Source organism: Dipteris shenzhenensis, chromosome 23 (genome assembly GCF_047967505.1).
Source record: "Dipteris shenzhenensis isolate YYH24624 ecotype China chromosome 23, Dip_SZ_1.0, whole genome shotgun sequence".
Lineage (NCBI taxonomy): Eukaryota > Viridiplantae > Streptophyta > Polypodiopsida > Gleicheniales > Dipteridaceae > Dipteris > Dipteris shenzhenensis.
The window spans coordinates 52,920,547-52,941,423 of NC_141618.1; the positions used below are offsets into that span (position 1 = coordinate 52,920,547).

General features: G+C 45.1%; 1 protein-coding gene across 1 annotated transcript in view; it reads left to right on the forward strand.

Annotated features, from left to right (window-relative positions):
- The first annotated feature begins 7,682 nt into the window (after positions 1-7,682).
- LOC147887551 (uncharacterized) overlaps positions 7,683-20,877 on the forward strand; it is an 80,846-nt gene continuing 67,651 nt past the window's right edge. The window contains exons 1-2 of the mRNA XM_087394340.1: positions 7,683-8,445; positions 8,850-8,907. Coding sequence (XP_087250466.1) covers positions 8,087-8,445; positions 8,850-8,907 — 417 coding nt within the window. The 5' untranslated portion in view covers positions 7,683-8,086. The remainder of the gene's footprint in view (positions 8,446-8,849; positions 8,908-20,877) is intronic.

Consider the following 20,877-nt stretch of genomic DNA (forward strand, 5'->3'; position numbering starts at 1 on the left):
TTTAACTTGTAGCAATCTTGGATTTGCTACGAGACTTCTCTCTTTCTTGGGACTTCTACTTGAACTGTGATCTGCCCCTTTACACATTTAAGATTGCATCCTGCTTGTTGCCATCGATAGGCTTCCGTCTAATCTCCTTAGCCAACAAGCTACCCACAACATCATCAAACTTCAGTACTCCACCAGGTGCAGAGTTACTAATAGTTGTACAAAAGGTATCCCATGAGGAATAAACACAAGAGGATTATTGCCTTAGTCTCCGCATCAAAATTCAGCTTCTGAGCCTGAAGAAGCTAGCTGTAAATAATATTGAACTCATTCAAGTGAGAAGCAATGGAGACCCCTTTGTTCATATGCAGCTCAAACAACCTCTTCATGAGGTAAACTTTATTAGAGGCAATTTCCTTCTCATAAATGGCACATAATTTCTTCCACAAATCTTTTGTAGTTTGCTCATTCACTACTGTGAAATAAACTAATGCTACAAGAAGAAGTCCAATAGTAGATTTTGCTAATGCATCCAACTCATTCCAATCATCCTCAGACATAGCTATAATCTTTTCCAAGGATTCAATATGCTTCTTTTGAATAAGCAAATCCCTTATCTGTTCTTTCCACATAAAAAGTTTGTCCCATCAGTCTTTTTAATGTTGAAAAACTCCTTTTTAGACATGGAAGAGGATGCCATGATGCAAATCAAGCAAACTCCCAAATGCCAAGGCCTACAAGAAAGAATCACACCAAATACCAGGTTCACCCAAATATTTCTATCACAATGGAGGGTAATATCACCAAAACTCAAAGCTCGAAGCATAAAAATGCATCTGGCTCATGTGCATATACTATGCATCCACATGAGCAAATCTGGCCCAAAAGAAAATGCCTACCTGTAATGACAACAACGGCAAACCCAATACCAACAATAAGAGCCAAATGTCTCAAGCATAAACACCATCCCTGGGCATAAGCATCAATAATGTCTCATCCAAGAGAGTAGAGTGCTGTCAGTGCATCAAGTGCAATGTGTCAAAGCTATCCCTAAGCATAAAATAGCATCTGTGTGCTAAACGATGATCAATAAAGCATCCCATAAGGCAATCTGGGCCTATCAGTGCATCCAACAAAGATTGCAATGCATCCAAATGGCCTATAAAGCATCCATTGCAACCCAATGCAAACCACAAATGAGCACACATGGCTCAAATTGCAACCAGAGTGATCTGCATAAGGTATGTCCCAAAAATCATGGCCCCACGGCAATGACTGCTATTGAAAATAAGACCTGAGATGCCTCAAAGCGTGGGCATCATTACATAATTGGACTTAGCAAGACAATCTGTAAATATCTCTCTTCTAGTGGAACTCCAAAGTCCTAATTGATGAATGGGAAATGGGGAGTCAACACTTGCAATGGACCTGTAATAAAAAAACCAAAGGTTTGAACCTTTGAATGGATTTTTGATAGAGAAACAAACAATTCAATGTCCCAGAGAGATGAAACTTCTCCAAATCTCCATGGAATCGCCCAAGAGTTGATGGAACGAAATGGAACAGACAATTTTAGAAACCATGGTCCCAATCACCAGGTCCAACACATGGACCAAAAAATATTTAGCAAATAGAACTGTTTGTAAACACCACCGGAGTGCAAATGATGAGCAACACAAAAGTTTTAGGACCTCCTAAGTCCACCAAAACTGAAAGATTTGCGAGTAGTTGCTTCAAACTTGAGTTCCAACACATTCGCAAAAAAATGTTGAAGCAGAGAGGGAGAACTAGAAGAGAGCCACACAAGTTCTGGTGGGGGCCAACTGGTGGGGGCCAAAACACCCTTATATTCTACGTCACCCATATATATATGTGTGTGTGTTTGAATATTGTACATAGTTGAGGTTAAAGCACAGTGGCCTTTAACCCCCACAACTTCCCCTCTACTACCTTTGTGGAAGGAACTTCTGGTGCTGCACCCCATCATGCAACCATGCTAATGATGAGGACATTGTGCACCATAGAGGCTTGGCAAATCCTTGACTTTGACCATTGCACGCTCATCTCAACATTGTCAGTGCTTGCTTAGAACTCTGGTCAATGAAAGGGTAGCAAGGTAGGGGTACAAAATAACTTCTACCTTTGTGCTCTATTTGAGCAAATAACTGTGATTGATGGAGCATGATTTGGACAAGGGCTTGGATGACAAGGCTTTTGAATTTGGCATCCAAGGAGCTAGTGATTTCATCAAACAAGAGGATGCCAGGAGATAGCTATTTGTCGCTTCTGCCAATTGGAAAACTGAAGGCCATTGCTCTCATGTTAGCTTCCGCCTCTTGTTTCATTGCTCCTTCCTTGCCATACAAGATGTTTCTTGACGCTTATGTTGTAGAGCACCTGTTCCTACAACACCAACTCTACTTTCTTCCTCCACCACCCTAGCTTTGGCCACCTCATGACCTCCCTCCCTTGTGGATTATATACCCTCTCGACCAAGCTTGTCACCATTGATGTCCTGCTTCCACACTAGTCCATGCCTTAAAAAATGGAGATCCACTTGAAACAAAGAAACCTATGTCGTCTTACGGTGGCAATAGGGGAGTACACCAACATACACTAGAGGATCCTTGCATCAAAACTATGGCCACCATTGATGACCCTTATCATGCCAACCTTCACTGTGCCATCCAACAACTTTTGTAGCATCGAGCCCTTTAGCTTGCCAAGCTCACTCTTCCCTTCAAGCTTGATTTGAGGACTGAATTAACTAGCTAGAGCTCTCACCACACTACATTAAGACAAGCAAATCTACTCTCGAGGCAACAATGATAGGATGAGATGAATTGAGCGCAAAAGGATAGGTCAAAAAGGTAGAAATTTCAATCGTCTCAACCTCATATGTGCTCAATACTGGAGCTTTTATAGAGCCTCTCAACAAAAATCATGGAAGTGATCTTGCAATGATGGATGAGAGCTACAATTGCTTGTAATCTAGTCAGTAGCTACGAGAAGAGCAGTCATCAAATCACTAATAAGACTCCAAGTCGCTTCTTTTTTCCCTCCCTCTTGACATAGCAAATGTTTTGCACCCCATCTAGCATAGCTCGCTGGAGCTACAATAGCGTGTTCATAGCTACGAGAAGTGCAGCCATCAAATTGCTAATAAGACCCCAAGTCGCTTCTTTTTTCCCTCCCTCTCGACATAGCAAATGTTTTGCGCCCCATCTAGCATAGCTCACCGCCAACGAGCTATCTGAGGAGGGGCTTAATAATATTATCTTCAAAAAAACAAATACCCCTCCTTACATAGCTCGCCGACAAGCTATGCTAGGTGGGCGTATTGTTTTTAGAAGATAATGTTTTTAAACCCCTCCTTGCATAGCTCATCGGTGAGCTATGCCAGGTGGGGATGTTGTTTTCTTCCTCACTCACTAGGGATTGAAATGTTAAGCATTGAAGCATGGGGTAGTCTCTCTATTAGATGAAGCCTTTGCTAACACGAAAGATGTAACTAAACCCTTCCATATAGTAAATAATTTGCTAAGATTGGGGGAAATACATCGACCAAGGAATACTAATACTGGGACATCAACCAAGGAGTGCCAAGGAGACCATGCAATACTAATACCGGGACATCGACCACACAGTGCCAATGAGACCTCCCTCCCATTGAAATAAAGTAATAATAACCCCCTCTATTATAGCTTGCCGGCTACTTATGTTGGAGGGGGATCAAAAACAAAAAGCAAAGATTTTTTAAAACACCCTCCAACATAGCTCGTCATGACGAGCTATGCTAGAGGGGTATCAGAGATAGAGAGAGAGAGAGAGAGAGAGAGGGGGGGGGAGGGAGGGAGGGAGGGAGGGAGAGAGAGAGAGAGAGAGAGAGAGAGAGAAGTAGAAGTAGAATTTATTATCATCCTTGGGGGGCCAAAAATGACCCATGGGACCTAATCATCAGTACAAAAATCTCCTCTGATGTGGAGGGGTCAAGAATTTCCAAGTTCTTGATGGTACAAAAAAAGACAAGTGACAAAAGAACCCAACGTTGCTGGAGGGGCAATGGTGAGAACTGATGAGAGCTGAGTGGTGTCTACCAGTACCTGTTGGTAGTTGTCCCTGATATGTGTATATCTGGGGCATTGTAGGGCTACATGTGCCTCTGTCTCAACTATTTGTGAATCACAGAATCTGCAAACTCTGGCATGTTGTGGCAAATTTAGCCAAGCTCCTTTCTCTATCGCCAAGGTGTGTGATCATGCGCGGAATCTGGCAGTATTCATGCAATAGAGAAGAGGGATGGGAGTGCTAATGTATGGCTGAGAAGAGGCATCTGATGTCATGATTGATGACCAGCATAGGGGGTTTATTTGATCTTGGTAGTATTCTAACTTTGTCTTCTTTTCTGCTATCAACCATTGAGCCTGTAAGGTGCACCAGCCCCTCTCCTGCAGGAATCGGCCTCTTCTCTGCATTTTTGGACCAGCAGCAGCCTCCTCTTCCTTCTCCTAGCGTGTGAGCAGCCATAGAATCCTCCTCTCTTGCTGCAGGCTTTTTCTCTCCTTCTGCGGTATTTCTCTCTCTACAGCAGCATACTCTCCCTCTACTGTCCCAGTCCCTTCTCCATGTAGAAATCAGCCTCTCTCTACACTTCTGGAATGGCATCATCATCTCCTTTCCACCTCCTAGCTTGGGAGCAACCATCACACACTCTCTCTAAAAGCATTACCCTCCTAGGCTGTCTCTCTCTAGCTTGCAACTAACAATTCTGAGTTTTTCCCTCTCCAGACCCAAGCTATCACCTAGTCCAGCAAGAGGGGCTGCAAAGGCGTCAAGGGTACCATCGCCAAGGCAGGTAATGAGAGAAAATCTGAGAATTATGGTTTGAAATTGAGTTGTTCAGTGTGATTTCTTTCCCCCTTCTAGAGATTTAGATTGTGCAACTAATGTGGGTTCCAGTGGTGATCATGCAGGCATCTTCCTTGCAGATTGTGGTGCCTCTGGAGTCCAGTTCTCACTAGTTCCAGCCTGTGAGACATCTCTTGTATATAACTCAACTTGAGCATTCTAGTTCTGCAGTTGTGTCTATGGCCTCTCTCTCTCAAGAGTATGAGTCTAGGTTTGTGAGGTGCATTGCGCCTTGGTCTTGTATCTCCATTTACGCAATAAAAGAGCCTGGATAAGGGGGGCCCCCTATTTTAGCTCATCAACCCAATCGCAACTGTGTATATCTTACATATGATGTTCTAAGTTCATTTCAATTATGCAAGTTCTCATTCATGCAATCTCCCATTCCAACTTGCATCTATGTGCATCTTGAAAAGTCTGTAAAAACAACATATAAATTTCTTGGTTTAAAGTGCTGAAAAGCACGGAGTGGTTTCATTGGTAGAGCTTAGGTAGTGGTCCCGTACTTTGTGTTTTCTCTTGTCGAGCCCTTTCTCCCTTGAGTCAACCTGCCAGCATGGCAACCAATGGTCTTGATCCTCCTCCTAACCTCCATGAGTTGAGTTCGCTCTTGTCCAATATAGCTCAACAAATTCATGTTGTGGAAAGCAATTGGGTGGGAACTTGTGATTGAAAACCCCAATCCCAAGGAAGGGTCTGCGCAGACATCCACAACTCCTCAAGGAGGGTAAGTCATCCTCTGTTTTCCCTCCCAAGGTAGAAAATGGCACCGATGTCCATCTCCTTCAAGGCGCTCAAGGAGACGAAGCTATGCAAAAATACAAAGTACCCCTTGGAGACAAGCTCTTCAAGTTGAACAAGTACAAGGGAGAAGATAAGCACGAAGTCTTGCTAGCTTGGATTCGAGATCTCGAGTACTTCTTCGGAGGGGACAAGTATGAAGAGCTGGCCAAGCTCCATTTTGCGGCATTACATCTACAAGACCGTGCTTCACTTTGGTTGGCAGCCATGGGAAGTACTGGACAGCAGGCCAACACTTGGAGGTGCTTCAAGAAGCAGCTGCAAGAGCACTTCTTCCGTAAAGAGTTCAAGAGGGACATGATGATCCAATGGGACATACTCTGTCAATGACAAGACGAGAAGGTTAGTCAATAGGTTGCTTGCTTTGGGGATACCTTGCTGAAAGTTCAAGCTTTTAATAAGAAGGATAAAAAGTAGCATTAAAGGAAGTTCTATGCTAGTCTACGGTATACTATTCAGAATGAAGTGGACATCAACACTCTTATTTCTTTGGAGGACACCATCATCATGGCTTTGAAGGTGGAGAAGAAGCTGGTCTTCTCCAACAAATGCAGCTCCAAAGACCCATAACTTCACCACAGGATAAAAATCCAATGAAATGATCCCAAATTCAAGAATGAAGGGGTTTTCAAACTCCCAAAGTGCAATGGATACCAAAAACAGGCAATAGTTGCCTCTATAAGTCATTCCGAACTCTCGATTGTTGAAAGGAGCATGGGAATCGTCAAAAAATGTCTTTTTGCTCCAAAACCACCTGCAGGCTTGCAAAAACCACTTAGAGACTTCCAGAAACCACTTGTAGGCTTCTACAAGGTTCCAATACTACTTGGGCAGCTCAAACAAGCACCCATATGCTTGCTTCGTTCTCCCATAGAGTTGTAGTAGTAGATACCAGGCTCCAGGCACACACACGAGCTCAGCTAGACCACCCATAAGCATCATATAAAACACCCAAGCTCTAATACTAGTTGAGAGTGCTCTCAACAAAAGCAGAACGGAAGAGGGTTTGGAGCCTTAGATGATCCTGGATGGCTTTGGGCCGAACGGAGATCGAAGGTTAGTTGCTCTATTTTGCACACCGGTTCTAGTGCCTCTCGCTCTTCTTTCCTTCCAGAGTAGGTGGACGACGAAGATTGAGAATAACAGGAGGATATCTATTGGGAATGAATGGTCTTCTTCCCAAAGTCGTCTCTGCCCTCTCGCTTAACTTGCCCACAACCGGGCGAAGGAGACATTATGTGAATTTTCTTTGAAAAATTACAAATGTTTTCCAAGTGATTTCGGTTCGAAATCGTATGTCTTTCGATAGTTTTGGATTTTTGAATTCAAAGGAGCCATTCGGCTATATATAGAGTATGATGAGTTTTGATGGCTTTACCATGGACATAAAAAATGCGAACTCTACTATGACTACAATAATTAGTGTAAAAGGGCCAATAAGGGAGCACAAAAGCACTATACACTCCTTGGAGTTGTTGAGGCATAATTATTAGCAGAAGCCAAAAATGGCGCCGAGGTGGAAGCTTGACATTGGCTAGAGAATCACCCCTCCCCTACTCACACACATAGGGCCAACTATGACAGACAATCTCTACGCTAACAGACAACTGGGAACTGCGTGGTCGGATGGCCAGCTTAGATGGGTGAACGCCCAAGCCGCCTGAGCTACTACTACTCAACATCCATAGAAATTATAACATAAATGATCGTCACTCGTTACATAATAAGCCCCTTTGACTTTGCCGGGGCGGCCATGAGAAGCCATGGGTTGACCTCTTTCTCATATGAAAGTGCGGGCTACACCGTGGAGATGGTTACGTAAAGGAGGTAGGAAGTGATTTGAAGCAACCCCCAAGAGAAGAGAGAGAAGCCAAAAGCCTTAACGGTGTGTGAATGAGGCCTTCTGCGGGTGTTCTTGGCAAACGTCCTTGATACTTGAGGAAGTTTGGGGTGTTCGAGCGACGTTCTTTCGAGCCGGAGCTCATCGAATGCAGCCGCAACGTGCATTTTCGTAGTGGGTCTTCGATCAATTGCCGCAGCCATTTCTCCCTTTAGCATGTGCGCACCTTACGTACAAGTATCCGCCCAGCTGCTTTCACCACCACCTTTCTTCTCCTTCCTCTTGCTTCAAAACAAAATGAGCCTGGCTCCAGCCCAATCATCCCAATAAATAGTATCGGCCTACGAATGGCTGACTTGCTTCTCTCTCCATTGAAGCCAAATGCATGCAGCTTTTTCTTCCGGTTCTGGTGGATGCTCCTGAGGTCAATATCCCAGACTCTGGGAAGCCTCCCGATTCGAGCAGCATATGTAGTCTTAGCTTTTATTCTACGTAAAAAATGTGCAGCATAGACTGATTGTCGAGCACATTAACGGTGCCACATGGTCGATGCGGACTGAAAGAATACGTCAGAGTGAAAAACCTTTGAATACTGGACGAGGGTCATTTCATAAAAGCATTCCATCTAGAGATTCCAGCACAGGCCTTTCTGAGAAGCTTTTAACAAAGTCGTCCAAAGTTGCTACACATGAAGAAGGGTCTTGCCAGGTGACTACCTATCAGTATCAACTGCTTCATTTGAGAGCCGCTTTGAATGACAAAGAGTTACAGCTTGGGGAGCTTAGATCTCAGTACAATAGTTTGATCAATAACTCTCGCACGGATTGGGAGAAATCCATCAAAGCTAAAGAGCTTGCTGTTCGGCAGCTGCAAGGAACAGTCGAAGATCAAAATAATGCTCTTAAGAGGTGATGATTGGACAAAATTTACAAAACTGATAAGAAAATTATAGAATGTGGATGTCGCCTTTGTTGCACTAAACACTCGCAACAGCGCCTTTCATTTTCTCTTTTATTTTCTTTGTAGATTTTTTATCTTTAGAACAACAAAAATTCTAAATTTGTATGATTGGACTTATTCTAGTCTTACAAAGGTATATATATATATAAAGTGGTCTGAATTTTAAGGATTGATTATATTATATGTTAGCAAGATTCAACCAGCACCTCGATTTGAAGAATGCATGGAATAGTCCTGAATGATCAACTGAAAGAGAAAGTTGAGATTTAAGCTCTCGCGACTTCTTCATGCAATGAATTCTCTCAGCGTGAACACATTTAGTAATCTGAAAACTTTTGCAATATTTTGGCAGACAGGAGAAAGCGATTGAAGAATTAAGGACAAGATTGGTGTTCCAGAGAAAATCAGAGGTAGATCCAGCTCAAGGAACAAACCCCCTAGTAAATAGCAAATGGGTTCATTATTGTTTTACAGCTCGGAAATGACAGTGGGGAGGAAAGAGTTTGACATACACAGTACAACTTTAACATGCTGTTGTAGTGTAGCTTTTTCTGACATCTTCACTGTGGGAGATGACGATGAAGAGAGGGGAGAGGGACTTCAGGAATAAAAGTGCCAACTCCATTCGTTCCAATACATTGTGCACCTTTCACAGATGGCCAATCTGGATTGTTGGTAGGTTTGTGCCAGCTCCTCATACTGCTTTCGCTGCTCCTCCAGACCAGCTCTAACTAGCTTTCCTATACCTTCACCCTAGCTTCCCATCCTATTGTTAGTTGCACTCATCCATGATCCATCCACACCAATTTATCACTTTGGCATCACCTTGTCACAGTCTCAGTCCCCTATTGAGTTGCCTTACCATCTGCCTACAACGAGGTGGCTTACTCCTGTTGGTGGTACGATGATTGCGGCTTGACTAGTGGTCTCCTCTCACGATCCAAGTGGGCAGTTCAGGACGCAAGCTCTCAGAGTATGGTGAAAGGATGATTTAGGCAGGATGCATGCAGTCATACAGCTGGTGAAAGGCAATTTATGCAGGCCACAGTCCAAGATGAAAGAGTATGAGAAGGCACGTGGAATCCCAAGAAGGGGACTGTATATATTTCCGGTCGCACACGCATAGATATGCTTCATTGAAAGGTAATACCAACACCAAGATGGCTCATAGATTCTATGGCCCCTGGGTGATTTGGCTTATCAATTGGACCTGCCTTCCTCTACCAAGATCCACAATGCAAAGGACTGAGCCATACTCCGAGATTGAAGGAGCCAATGACAGAAGCGCACCAAGCAGCCATAGAAGAGGTTGGCCCAAAGTTGTGAAGACCCAACAATTTCAGCAAGATCTTCGTGGGAGTCTTGGCATACCTTTGAGTAACGGTTTTGGCATCATAACAGAAAACATTAAGAAGAGACTCCCATCCTGCGGAACACACTGAGCCTGTGGGATGGAGAGTATTTATGCTAGGAAGTGTTTCATACAAAGAGGAGTTGTGTGTTGTAGTAGAGGGGTGTGGCAAGGTGGATCAGTAGCAGGAGTAATTGAGTGGTGTGCCATGTTCATGAGTAAGTGTGTATGAGTAGATACATGCATAGTGTGAAGGTAGCATAGAGGTGTGCATGGGAGGAAGACAAAGCATGGGTTTGTCGAACATGGTAGTGCCAACTTGTATTGCATTATGCAGAGGATGAAGCATGGATAATGGTATCCTCTTTTTGAAATTTAATCCAAGTCTATTGGCAATGTATGCATGGTATACTTGCAAATGAATTCGTGTCCCCGTCTATGTTCAGTCTTCTGTGGGAACATGCAATTTAAAAGGGGCTGTGGGCACTACAAATCCATCCTATTATGAGCAATAACTTTCGTTAGGTCATCTGGTAATAGGTATATTTCCTTTGTGGAGCCCAGAGCATGGGCAACTTGAATGCATTTCTGAGCAAAGAAAAGCATGTGGGCGTTTCAGAGTCAACACACACTGTGGTCTCATATTCTCTCTGTTGAAGAGTCCCTCCAACTTCCATGTGAGAGCTTTCAAGAAGAAGCTGAGGATGTCTTATCATCTGGTCCACAAATTCTCACCTCCACTTCGCATAGTACACGAACAACCAGATGTAGTCTGGAACATTGGTACAATCACTGGTCCAAGTCATGAACACATCGGAGTCTTCAAGATACCCAGGTACCAACAAGTCTGGAACATTGGTACAATCACTGGTCCAAGACATGAACACATCGGTCCAACAAGATACCCATAGTACACGAACAACCAGATGTAGTCTGGAACATTGGTACAATCACTGGTCCAAGTCATGAACACATCGGAGTCTTCAAGATACCCAGGTACCAACAAGTCCATCTAGTCATCTCTCTCAAAATCTAGGAAAAGACCAAACCCTGCAAAGTACCAAGCATCTTGGGTCTACTTCAACCCAATCGTCCTCAAACCACATCTGCAACCTCAACCCTTGGAACCGGTAAATTGAGCACTTTCTAGCTGCTCCACAGCGCTCCACTCATTCCAGAACTGCTCCCAGCAGCTGCCTCTGAAAACCAAGCTCTTATTGTGCTCCACTCAGTTCTGAACTTATGCCCTCCAAGGTAATTTGTTATCCCTACTGTTCTGTTAGAAATGGACCAACAGAGGGTATGCACAGCGGAAGACTGGTAGAATAGCCCAGGAGCTCACATAGTGTGTGTGTGGGATTGGAATCACAAACTTCTTTACTTGATGTGCAGCACATAAACAAATAGCCGACCAGTCTCCCTACTGGCCGACTTCTGCTGACCCCCAAAAAACCGACTTGGGGCCCTCATAACCAGGCCATCAGGCCCTCAGTTCCACGCAGGGGCCCAGCCCTCCTGGTCTGCCATAACTTGACCTGGTTGGTTGGCTCCAACCAGCCCAACCAGTCTGCTCCCTGGCCGACCCCATCCTAGGCTGCCCTGCCATCTTTGCCAGGCCTGTTGCAGGCCATAGACCTGCCTAGATACCTGTCCAACCCAGGCGCATCTGACCCGGGCTCATCCTGCCATGTGTTGCCATCATACAGCCACTCCTGGTCCATGGTCCAGGTCCTGGAACTGCCTTGACATGCTGCCATCCACTGCGCCACTTTCTCGCCTCTGTCTGGAGCTACAAACAGCCACTGATCTGCTCCTGGACCTGCTTCTGCCAGTCCCCTTATCCATAGTGCTGATCCATACTCCCAGATGGCTCCAGGTACTTCTCTAGATGTGCTGCCCACATGACAGCCGTGATGATGTCCATGTGGCAGCTCCTTTCTCTCTTTTTCTGTGGGGTACTGCCTGTGTGGCAGCACCCTCTCCATGTTCTTTCCTTTGGGCATGCTTCCCACATGGCATCTAAACAGATGCCCATGTGGCAGCTCTTGCCCTAGGTCCACCTCCCCCATGCTCTCCTCATATGGGCGCTTAAAGATGGGGAGGTGACCTTTCCAACATGCTCCCTATTCAGCAACATGCCAATGATTCCTCTTGGGGAATTCTCCTTGTCACCTTACTTTGCTAGTATCTCGATCTCCATAGAGTTCAAGACACTAACACCTTCAGAGGACATGCAGATGGCTTTGAATGCCTCTGCCTTGAGAATTCTCCGGCATGCATTGGAAATCCATATTGAGGCACAAAGAGAAAACATACATGCGTCCTTTGATTTTCTTGCCTTTGGAGCAAGTCAAGTATCTCCCCGAATACCCATTAGAACAGCCTTCTTTTGAATGTCTCAACATTCACCAACGTGCTCCATTGCTCCACACCCTGGTCCACTATAGACTTGTTCTCAGCATGATCTGAGCAACACGTGCTGCCCATGACCTTTACAAAAGGCTCTGGATCCTCTTACCTATGTCAGACACGAGTACAGTCATACAGCCACTGCATACCATCCTCATCAGTCCCGAAACAGAATGCATGCCTGATTTATACAGCCGTGCCATTATCACACCCGTTGGCCATGTCTTTGGTCTGATGAAAATGGAGGGAAGATCCCCAAATCTGATCTGTGAATCAACCCGTTGGCTTGTCGTGTCTCTCATAGACCCATCGGTCTTCCGAAGACTTTAATAAATTTTCTCGCTTTCTTTCTTTCTTTTTGGCTTTGGGCTCATGTCTCAGCATGGATGCATGAACAACTCAGAGGTCTAGAAGACCAATGCACCAACGTCCTGGAACTCATATGCCAGGCTTAATAACTAGACCCTATCAATGCCAATACAGGGCTCCCACAGTACATCCCCCTCTTGACTCTGGGGACTAGCTAGGAACATGGAGCCATAGACCATAAATATAAAAGAAATACATAATCTTAGGAGGACTATCCAAGGCAAAGGACCTTTATTGACTCTTCAAACATTCATTTTAGAGTGACTACTCAAGGCAGAGAACCTTTAACTCAAACATATAAAAAATATAAAAGATTTCATTCATTTTATGCATAGCAAGGGCAGAGAACCCATGAGCCCAAAGTAGCTGCTGCACAAGAGTGTGCACATCCTGATGCGAAGAGGTATGTCGGTGAAGAACCAGGCGAGGATGCTTTCGAATGATGTGTCACTGAAGGCCATAGGGGCAGCTACCAAGGGAGATCACGTCATGACTCTCAATGTGCCGATTGGAGAGTCACTGAATGCGAAGAAGAGGCTCAAAAAAATGAGCAAAAGTGCTCAAGGGAGCTGCCCAGTTGAAGACGCAAATTGTGGGCCGCTCAAATCAGATTTGTTAGCACCAACGGGAAGCTCGAATGAAGGCGGTAAGAGAGGCAATCTATGGCGGAATCAGGAGCAAGTTTTGGCATGGATTTTGAGGGCAAAAGCAATAGTAGTAAATGGCATCATATGGCACAGCAATCGAGGCTATAAGCAGCTGCAAATGGCGCAGATATTGAGCAGCAGTCTCGAGGGTAGCAGCTCCAAGGCGGACGGGCAGACAGGTGTACGGGTCTGTACAGGCAGGATGGTACGGCACGGGATTGCACGAAAACAGTTCGTAGGGATTGTACGGCCTGCTTAGAGCGGGCTGTACGGCCTGCTTGCAGATCGATGGAGCAGCTGGAGGCGAGGCTACTAAGGCGGTTGATGGCAAGGCATTTCGGGCTGAAGAAGGGGTAGTTGATGGCGAGGTAGATCCCGAAGATGAGGCTAAGGAGTGGAAGGGAGCTCAATCATGGAGGAGAGAGGAGCTTCCATTTGCGGGCTTCTCTCATCCTCTAGGTAGAGCAAGAAGAAGGGGAAGGTAGGAAGGGAGGCTTTGATACCACATGAAGGCACATGGTGGAAAGGGAGAGAGAGAGAGAGAGAGAGAGAGAGAGTAGGCTAGGGAGAGAAGAAGTGATACTCAAAGAGATACATAATGAACTGGAAATGAAATGACTAGAAAGAAAAGAAAGATAGAAGTTTTATTAGAGTCTTCGGAAGACCGATGGGTCTATGAGACTGAAAGAAAACCTGATACAAATCACAGTAAGGATGGAGCTACTGAAACGAGCATCATCACCCATGCTGAGTCCTAAGTCTGATCATACATAATCAAATCAAATACATCTGGATGTAACAATGAAAAGAAAAGGATTGGAGCGGAGCGGAATCCTCCGTATGTCATGTCGCCCTAGCTGGTGCATAGTCGGTGATGGGACGTTGGTGCCCGTCAAGGGGTGCTGTACGTCTCGGTCTCCTGGATGAGGCTCGACGCAAGACCAGAGCCACTGTGACTCCCGTGGGACGTATCCTGGGTCTAAACAATGACGGGAGGTCCCCCAGAGTGATCTGTGTGTCCCCTCGATGTCTCGTGTGTCTTGCTGCGGTCGTTGGGTCGGGGTCTATGTCACGTCTGCAGCTAGAGATTGGACGATCAATGTCACTCAATGGGAAGAACTCTGTGATCCTGCTCTGAGAGGTGTCTGATGATGTGGCCAAGCCCCGTCGCCTGAGTAAGTACTCTCTGTGTCGGACCCCTCGTGAATGAAGGCCGTGAGGCATCTCAGATCTGGGTAGGCGAGGAATCTGAAAAGGAGCCCGGAGCTGTCTCTGAAGAGGCAGTGGTAGCGACCTCGGATCTCGTAGTACACTGGGCACCTGAAAATGAAATGCGCCTCCGACTCGACCTCTCGACAGTCGCACAATATGTATAAGCGATGCTCCCTAGGAATCCCCTCTGCTCTACCGCTCTCTATGCGGAGGCGGTGTGATGATACCTGAAAACTGTCCGATGGAGATCCATAGTGAGTGAGGCATATGAAGCTCAGTGTACCCCGGTGGTGTGATGAATCCCTCCTCCTAAATATGAAGACAGTAATCTCTGTAGAAACTCAGCTTCACTGGAAGCTCCCTCGGCTCAACCAGGTCCTAAAGGTGTGTAGCTGCAGGAGATCCTCACGAATGACTTGGTTGGTGTGTGGCCGGATCGAGATGGTGGGTGGGAGTATCAGAGGGGCATCTAAATTGTACTGAAAAGGAGGTATCCTATCGATGTGGAACCCTAGTCTCACAAACCATCTGTGAGTCCGTGCATACCAGCATCGCTCGTCTCCCTCTGCTGCCAACCTTATGGAGGAATGAACCAAAATGAAAGTGCTCACATGTAGACCAAAGAGCTTGTAGCTTGATACCTGATTGATTTGACACTAGACAATTATAGCTCTTATATAAGAGCACATACACACATATGAACACCTATGCATATGGGATAGCTCCCAATGTGACACATGGCATCCATAGGACACACTAGGCTAGAACTCACACTAGAACACACCAAACTGACTCAACTTGGCTTCATATTCTAACACATGCATCTAGTAACAAGATAATCCACTAATCCCTAGATGGAATAATGATACCATGGCCAACACAAGGGGGAGAATGGTGGCAGAAACTGAAATGCAATCCCCTTCCTAATCCATGGATCCGTAGATGGAATAATAATACCATGGCCAACCGCAGAGGGGAGAATGGTGGCTGAAACTGAAATGAAATCCCCTTCCTAATCCATGGATCCATAGATGGAATAATAATACCATGGCCAACCACAAAGGGTAGAATGGTGGCTGAAACTGAAATGAAATCCCCTTCCCTAGTGCTGAGTGCAGCAGACAAAAAAGTATGACATGAAGGCAGCTTACCTACTTAACTGCAATCTTTAAAATCTAGTTTGCGCTCTTGGATAAAAAGAACATTAATGGGCCCCCTTGAGACCCCGGGATGGAACTGATTACACATTAGTTGCCTTCAGCAGCGGCAGGGAACAACACAAGGCCTTCAATGTTCTAGCTAACAATCCTCATTTAGAAAAGTATCCACAATCAGCCAAAGGAGTAAAAGCATTGCTCCGCATGAGCTAAAAGGGAGTTGGAGTCCTCAAAATCCCGGCTTGTATAGGAGAGCCAAAGAAGAAAGTGAGGCCTTCACTCTGGTAGCACATTTGTTGATCTTGTAAGTAGCTCTGGATTTGGCGAAGGCTGGCATCAGCGAGAAAGAATATCAGCGATGGACCGCTGCTACTGATCAGCATGTCGAGAGTGTTTGGGTCCCTCCCTCCTCTGTAGCCTTCGAGAGCAAGCTTGTCGTCGGACAAGTGCCAATGTCACTCCCATGGTCTATCTCCCCGTGTCAAAGAGTAGAGAGGAGATATATGTGGTCCTTATGTGAGCATCCATCCGAGGTCGGGTCTATCGTATGTTGCAACTCTGACTCTATACTACGTCAGTCCTTGTTGCCCCTAGCTCGGGTCGTTGGAGAAAAGTCCGTGATCATCCTCTCAGACTCTTGTGCTGTCCCCTGTATTCGTATAAGTTGATCTCTATGTCTTTGGGCTTTGAGGAGGAAAACAGCCACGTGTTTCTGAGTAGGGTGTACTAGAAACTCTCGGAGTGGGCCAAAACTGCTACTAAAAACACAGTGATGCCATCCATCGATCTCATATTACACAGAGCATGTGGATGCAAAGTGATCCTCTGTCTTGATCTCCTGCATACCACATGATGTGCGGAACCATCTCTCATGTGGAGTGCCCTCTACCTGTCTTGTCTCACCCTGTAGCATGTGCGACGATACCCGGAACAGTCCAATTGTCTTCAATGCATGTAGGATATTAATCTAGGTGAAGCCAGGTGGTTCGGTAAACTCATCTTTTGAGATCGTAAGCTGTCATTCTTTGTAGAAGCTGAGAGAATACTCTTTGTAGATTAGACATGGTACATGGGAGAATTTTTTGAAAGGATAAGTGTTTGGCTCTCCATAAGGAGGTGTACCATTTGAGAGCTGTATATGTTCCTAGGTCAATTCTTTGGAATTAAAGTAAGTTGATTTTCTTGTCGATTTAGGAATCCAATGAGCAATATTGATAGGAAACTTTGGGCTAGGATTCTTCCATCATCATTTATGCAAGTTTGAGGTTATAAGGTGAGATTTTATAGAAATGATATGGTATTATCAATGTCTGTTGGAGACCCGACAGAATCTATAGGACAAAGGAAAAAATTACATGCTGCATCTCTAAGAATAGCAGTCAAAAACAATAGTTCATGTCTTTGCATCCCTGAGCATGCTTTCAAGCTGTGTACTTTGTCCAAGACTTTAATGCGATGTGCCAAACCTCCTTGATGTAAATTATCCTCTTTGGTGGTTAGTGAAAGAGGATGTGCAAGTTTGCTTGTTTGGGCATATTTATTTCATATTTCTCCCTAGTGTGCTTATAGGTTCGACAGGTGAGGATGGGCATAGGCTGCATACCCAATCCTCTTGTGGCTCATTTTTCCATCTATAAGTCTCTACTTGAAGTTGGTGGGAGCTGGTTTGTAGCAGGCATATTATCCTTCTTTTAAAGAGAGAGATGTTCTCATTGAGATAATCTTGTCCCCCATAGTGAAGCACTGGGATGATTGATTTCTCTTTTGTAGGTGTCTTTTGGGTCCTGCCATAGTTTGCCTATGATTTTTTCAGTTACCACTTCTCTGATGTCAAATGTTGGTGAATTTCTAGACTAAAAGTCCAATTACTAAATCAGGCTGATGATAATCTAGAGGAGTTAGCACAAGATCTATTGCTCCAAAGCACCATAGAATTGGGGCCAAGATCTTGTTGCAATCCTAAATCAAGATGATTGTGGGACAGTACTGTAGAAATACGATGCAGCAAAGAGATTGTTTGACAACAATGATAGTACAGTAACCAAAGAATAGACACAATAGAGCAAAAGAAAAATTTCGTATCAGATACAATTGATGGTACTGTCCACCCGTGCGCTCTCCACCAGTAGAGCTTCGATGGCAATCAAGACAGGAGAAGGACTTGAGGTAGGGGTATTAGCATTCGATGTTGAGGCTTGAGAAGTGGCCTCCTTATATATCCCTTCAAAGTATACTAATTCCACCACATTAGTGCCAGGATTTTGATGTATTGATCGCCCAATATCCCAGCCACCCATTTCCTGTTTTGTATCAGCTCTTGTGTCTATTGCTTCCATTGCTTTGCGGGGGAGCTTGCCCTTGTGCATTTTGCTACTGGATTGAGATATTTGATGTGTTGGCATAGGGCTTCCCCTTAAGATGGGGTAGGGTGTTGGAAAGCTCACTATAGTTACCAGGAAATGGCGTTCCGGCATCTTGAACCCTTGGAACGCCGTTCCAGAAAGGAGAGGCTCAAGGAATGTCTGGAACACATCCAAAACGTCCCTTGGGGACATGTTACCAGGGAACACCGTTCCGGTGGCGCTCCAGCTTTAATCCCGACGTTCTAGTTTTGACCTAGCTAAAAGTCCTGTTGAGCGACACACGACGGCTCTTCCTTCTGCCTCATCTTCTCGTGCCATTCCTGCTGCCCCCCTTTGCTGCAGTGGGCCAATTCTTTTATGGAGCAGATATACCCACAACAAAAGCGCGGAATCATTACTTCATCGATATGGTGAAGGAGATTGCAGCCTTTCGACCTAGTTACACTCCTCCCACATGTGAGGCCCTACGCACCACAATTTCGGCAACAGAGAAGACCGCCATAGAGCAGGCTTTGGCTCCCATCAAAGACCTATGGGTTAAATGCGGTGTCTCCTTGATGGGAGATGGATGGAGTGACACTAGGAGCAGCTCTATTCAGGGCATCATTGCATACTCCAAAGGGGCCAGCTTTTTCATTAAAGCTATTGATAATTCAGATGAGGTAAAGTCAGCTGAGAGGTTGGCTAGCATTTGGATGGAGTCCATTTAGCATGTGGGGGCAGATAAGGTTATTCAATTTGTTTCTGATGGTGAGAACTCCAATAGGGCACACCTTCTCCTTGCATGGCACATGGGCTGAATAATCTCTTGAAGGATATTGGTAAGTTGGATTGGGTGGATCCTACCATTGATATGGGTAATCATGTTGTATTTTTCATCACTCGCCATCACTATATTTTGGCTATTTTTCGGAAGATATTCCCCCAAAAGAATCTCTTGAAGTATTCCGACACACGCTTTGCTTATAATTTCATCATGTTGAAGCAGCTTTTTAAGTTGAGATCTCAATTGAGGAACGAAACTCTGCAGGGGCTCAGAGACTTAAGTCCATTGTCTAGGATGACCTTTTTTGGGATGATGTTCGCCTTTTGCTTCAGTTTACAAAGCCAATTCTTTTGATGTTGAGGCTTGTTGATGGAGATGTTCCTTGTATTGGGAAGGTGTATGAAGGGATGGATAGGATGATTGAGACCATTCAAAGTATAGATGCTTTGTATGCTTGGAGGAAGGAGGAGTTGAGGACCCTGGTAACCTCTTTGCATCCAAAAAGAGGAACGGGCTTTCAGCCTCCGCCTTGGTTCTTTATTAGCTCACTTTGAGCTGTTTTTTCTTCATGCATTGCATGATGTACTCCCGCATTTGAGCTTGCTCTCGCGGTTTTCATTCATACTTAATGAAGTAATTTTCTTGAAAAAAAAAAAGAAAGAGGAACAGGCTTGGGGTTCAGAAGGCAAATGATCTTGTATTTGTTAATCCAAACTTGCGTTTGCTTAACAAGTTCAGGGCAGAGGGCACTCCTGGAATCATATCTTGGATTTAAACCTGGTGAGGACTCCGACAGTGATGCAGCAAAGGATACTCCTGAGCATGAGGATGATGAGGCCCAGGACCACGATCAGGATGATGAGGCCCAGCAGGGTGAGGGAGAGGCCTCCATTGCTATGCCACCTTCAGACCATTAGGGCTGACTCTCTTTTTTTCTATACACCATGTACTTGACTCGAGAGTCTCGAGTCCTATTTTGTATTGAGGCCTTTAGGCCCGAGGCATGCCCTCCCTTTTTTGTACTTTGCATATTATATGCTCTCGGATCTATAGTATTCTACAGTCTACTACGCTGCTTTATTCACATTGCAAACATCTACATTTCTGGTTTGAGTATTCTAAGAGTGTCTTTAAATGTCTAAAGCTGAAATGGAAAGTTTAGAGCTGCTAAAAGTGGTTTTCTTTTCATAATTGGTATATTTTTATATGAATTGATGATGTGTCATATGACATGGTGTTCTGGTTCCGGTTCCCCGGTTCCCCCTTCCCGGAACGTTCCCATTCCGGCACTTGAAATTTTGGAACGTTCCCGTTCCTTGGCAACTATGAAGCTCACCTCCCCATATATAAGCCCATAAATGAGGAGAGCGTGGGGGAGGGAGACCTAGGGCAGCATATGCCCAGAAAAGAGAGAAGAGAGGACAAAGCTATCTAGCTGATCTGCAGGAGAATAAGTCGGAGCAGAGGGCAGAAACAGGGACCTAAGAGAAAAGGCTACGAGTTCACCACCGAAGGCATCAGCAGAAGTACAGGTCAGTGCTGGATAGAGGCGCACTCGTGTGGGCAGATCAGGGAGCCAGAAGAGGGTGCAGCAGAGGCGGGACAGACCAGCACATGGGCCTTCTAGGGCAGCAAGGAGCTGAGGTCTTTGGACGGAGAGTCTACGTACGCTCGAGGTGGAGCGCGCGGGCTCAATGATCTAGAGATATCCGGCAAATAGTAGAAATACCTTGTGGTAAGATCAGAGGACTACATTTTGGTGGGACTTTGGATCTATCTCTTTTGTATTGCGTCCATAGGCTTTGGACGGAAATATATTGTTTTGGTGGTTTCTATATCTGGCTGGATCATTGTCTATTTACTTGTCTGCACATCTATTTGAAGCACATAAAGTTAAGAAGTTTGTGATTCCATCCACCACACACACTGTGTGAGCTCTTGGGCTATTCTACCAGTCTTCCGCTCTGCGCTCTGCGTACCCTTTGTTGGTCGATTTCTAACATAGGGAGTTTGAACCTTGATCCTCCTCTCTTCATTTAGAAACCTACTTTGAACTCTCTCCACACTCTTCCACGAGCCTCTGGTGCCTTAGGGCCCATGCTTGGC